This window comes from Budorcas taxicolor, chromosome 3, assembly GCF_023091745.1.
Source record: "Budorcas taxicolor isolate Tak-1 chromosome 3, Takin1.1, whole genome shotgun sequence".
NCBI classification, from domain to species: Eukaryota; Metazoa; Chordata; class Mammalia; order Artiodactyla; family Bovidae; genus Budorcas; species Budorcas taxicolor.
Genome location: NC_068912.1, coordinates 109,614,187 through 109,617,235, shown reverse-complemented (window position 1 = coordinate 109,617,235; position 3,049 = coordinate 109,614,187). Strand labels below are relative to the sequence as shown.

Below are 3,049 nucleotides of genomic sequence, written 5' to 3'. Positions count from 1 at the left end.
TCTCTTACATCCTCAATCTTTGCTGCATATTTAGTATCACCTGGGAAACTTAAAAAAAAAAAAGTCCCACTGCTTAAGCCACAACTCACACCAATTAAAGCCAAATAGGTGAGAGTGGGCCAGGTGACTCCAATGTGCAGCCACGCCTGCAACCCAGCACCTTGACACAAGACCAACAGGGAGCCTGGTGCATGGCAGGAAGCATGAGGCACAGACTCGTCTGCATCCTTTTGTTTCACGAGAAAACAAACACAATTACAAGAGAAATGGGGCCCGTCAGGCCCAGCGTGTTTAATAACCCTCAATGCAAGAGGGTTGAAAACTGACACAATCCCTCAACCGGTAAATTAGAGATTCAGATAAATTATGATCCAAAGGGGGGGTTGTCATCTACCCCAAGGCCACAGTCAGATAACTAAAATTCCGGGTCCCAGGGTGAGTCTGAGAGGTGAGACCCTGAGAAAGGCAACTGTGACAGGTGACGTCTGTCAGACACCAGCTTCTGGGCTGGTCCTGCTCCCCTCCCAGGTTCTGGGTGGGCAGGGAGAGCAGGCTTTGGCTCAGAAGAAGTCTGCAGGAACCTGAGTGGGGACCGGGACAGGCTGACTTAAGAGTTTTTGGAGGGAAATTCCTGCCGGCCTTGCCCCTTGCTGCCAAAGTAACGCACCCGATGGATGACCTGCAGCTGCTGCTCAATGGTTGCGGTGATGTTCACGTTGTCGGGGATGTGGACGTAACGGACGTTCCGGCCTGTCACGAAGAGGTCGTCCAGCTCCACCTGATGCCCCCAACGGTCTGTGTAGGTGACCTGGGCCAGGCGGATGTTCATGAAAGCATCGACGTTGTCTATGCGTCCGTGGGCCACGCTCTCATCCCGCAGGTCCACGGTGGTGACCTGGCCCTGGAGGCCCTGCAGCAGGATGATCAGGCTGTTCTCGGAGATGGTCCGCTCCTTCACCGAGTGGCTCACCTCCATTCTTCCACGCTTGCTCTGGGAGGGGCACACACAGGGGAGCTGAAGCAGGCTAGGGAGTACGGGTGCTAACTCACTGATGTCAGCTTTTAGCACAAAGTCCCCAGCCCAGACTTCCCCAACTCTGTCCACCTCCTCAATTTTTATGCCTACAGAGTGCCCTTAGGTGCTTTCACGGACACACCTTATAGAATCCTCACAACACCTTGCAAACCAAGGATCACTTACACTCACTTTATAAACAAGGAAAATTGGGCCAGGAGATGTTAAGTAACTGGCCCAAGGTGCTGGGATTCGAATCCATGGCTGCCCAGCTCCAATTCCGACACCAAGGGTTCTGAACCCTCATTGTGAGAATCACGCAGTGAGTTTCTGGTCGCCACACCCAGAGGTTCTGATTCATTTGGTCAGGGGTGGGGCCCAGGTACCCTATTTTTGTAAAAGCTCCCCAGGTAATTCTAATGTGCATCTAAACGCAGAGACAACGCATAGACAAGGAGTTTGAGAACCACTCCTCTAAAGTGTAGTTTACACCCTTGCTGCTCAAAATATGGTCTGTGGACCAGCAGTTTCAGCATCACCCAGGTACTTGTTTCGGAATGCAGAATCTCCAGGCTTTCCCCAGATCTACTGAAAGAAGCTGCATTTTAACATGACCCCTAGATGAATCGCTTCACCAGTTCTCAGACATTAGTGTGCATCAGAATCACCTGCAGGAGGGGTTAAATGATCCGCACCCCCCCCCACCCCCGCCCCGGCCTTTCTAACTCAGTCCGTTTGAGGTGGAGCCCAAGAATGTGCATTTCTAACATATTCTCAGCTGATGCTGATATTGCTGGTTTAGGGCCCACTGAGAACGACTGGTCCACCCGATGCTGCAGCCATGTAACCAGGAATTTAGACAACTGTAAAAAAAGGAAATGGTAGCGTATATGGCACATAGGTATTGAAGGCAGAGAAACTTGGAGGTTCGAATCCCCACTCCACCCACACTCTGTAGACCTAGGCCAGTTACTTAACGTCTCTGAACCTGTTTCCCCATCTATTAAACCAACAGGTGAAGTCAACAGGTTCTCACCACACTGAGTGTATCTTTCTTTGCTTTCGACACGCTCGGATGCTATATTAATGGGGGATGGATAATGTCTTATCCACCCCCCATTTTCAGACCTGGAGTGCCAGGTGTTTGAATTTCTTTCCTTAAGACCTCACTCAGGATCCCGATAGGGCTGTGCAGGGTGGCATGAAGTGTGACAAGCTAGCTACCCACTCCACTGACAAGGTGCTAGGAGGTGGGCCGGAAGACTCCTAACCGACCCCACCCAGGTTTCACCAGGCGTATCCGCTCAAACGGGGGTTTCGGGGAGCACAGTGACTGCAAAGAGGCAGGTCTGGGCCGGAGGACGGGGCTCGGTCACGTCCTACGAGTGTCGACCTCGAGAAAGCCACTTGGCTTCTTCAAGCCTGTTAGTCCCTAGAGTGGGGATGGTGACGACCCTTTACTCACAGAGCGTGGGAGTGGGCTTGGGAAGAGGAGCTTAAGCTCAGCAACCGGGAGGAAGACGCTGGCCCCGCTCCCGCCGCCTCCGTGGTTCCAGGCTCGCTCGCGCTCCGCCCCTGGCTCCGCAGGCCCGCCGCGCGAGTTCCTTCCGCTGTCCCGCTGCACGTCGCCGCGGAAACTAGCGGGCGCCTAGCCGGGCGGCCTCCCTCTCGCTGCCGGATTAGGACGCCAAGGCAACCGCGGGGCCGCTCGGTCCTTCCGGAGCATCGAGAGCGCGGCAGAGCGCAGAGCTGGCGTCCCCCGCGGCGAGCCCGGAACTACAATCCCCAGAATGCCTCGCGGGCTCGAGACTCGCCCTCCCGCTGCCCGACCGACGTCGCTGGATTCTCTTCTCTGGAGTCCTTCTTTCATTCAGCAAATGAAATAATAGCTTCCCTGGCGGCTCAGTCGGTAAAGAGTCCATCCTGCAATGGAGGAGACCCGGGTTCGAACCCTGGGTTGGGAAGATCCCCTTCTGGCAACTCACTGCAGTATTCTTGCCTGGAGAATCCCACGGACAGAGGAGAGTGGCAGGC

The 3,049-nt window shown here is 54.5% G+C and overlaps 1 protein-coding gene across 1 annotated transcript; it reads right to left on the bottom strand.

Annotated features, from left to right (window-relative positions):
* Positions 1 to 286: 286 nt before the first annotated feature.
* On the bottom strand, positions 287 to 2,774 carry LSM10 (LSM10, U7 small nuclear RNA associated). The gene is made up of 2 exons (XM_052637660.1): positions 2,481 to 2,774; positions 287 to 991 (listed from the first exon to the last, which is right to left on the bottom strand). Exon 2 carries the CDS (start codon positions 974 to 976, stop codon positions 608 to 610), a length of 369 nt encoding a protein of 122 aa, XP_052493620.1. The 5' UTR covers positions 977 to 991; positions 2,481 to 2,774; the 3' UTR covers positions 287 to 607.
* Positions 2,775 to 3,049: the final 275 nt, after the last annotated feature.

Bases quoted from the DNA above. Each gene is read 5' to 3' on its own strand.
- LSM10 (XM_052637660.1), bottom strand. From the start codon at position 976: ATGGAGGTGAGCCACTCGGTGAAGGAGCGGACCATCTCCGAGAACAGC.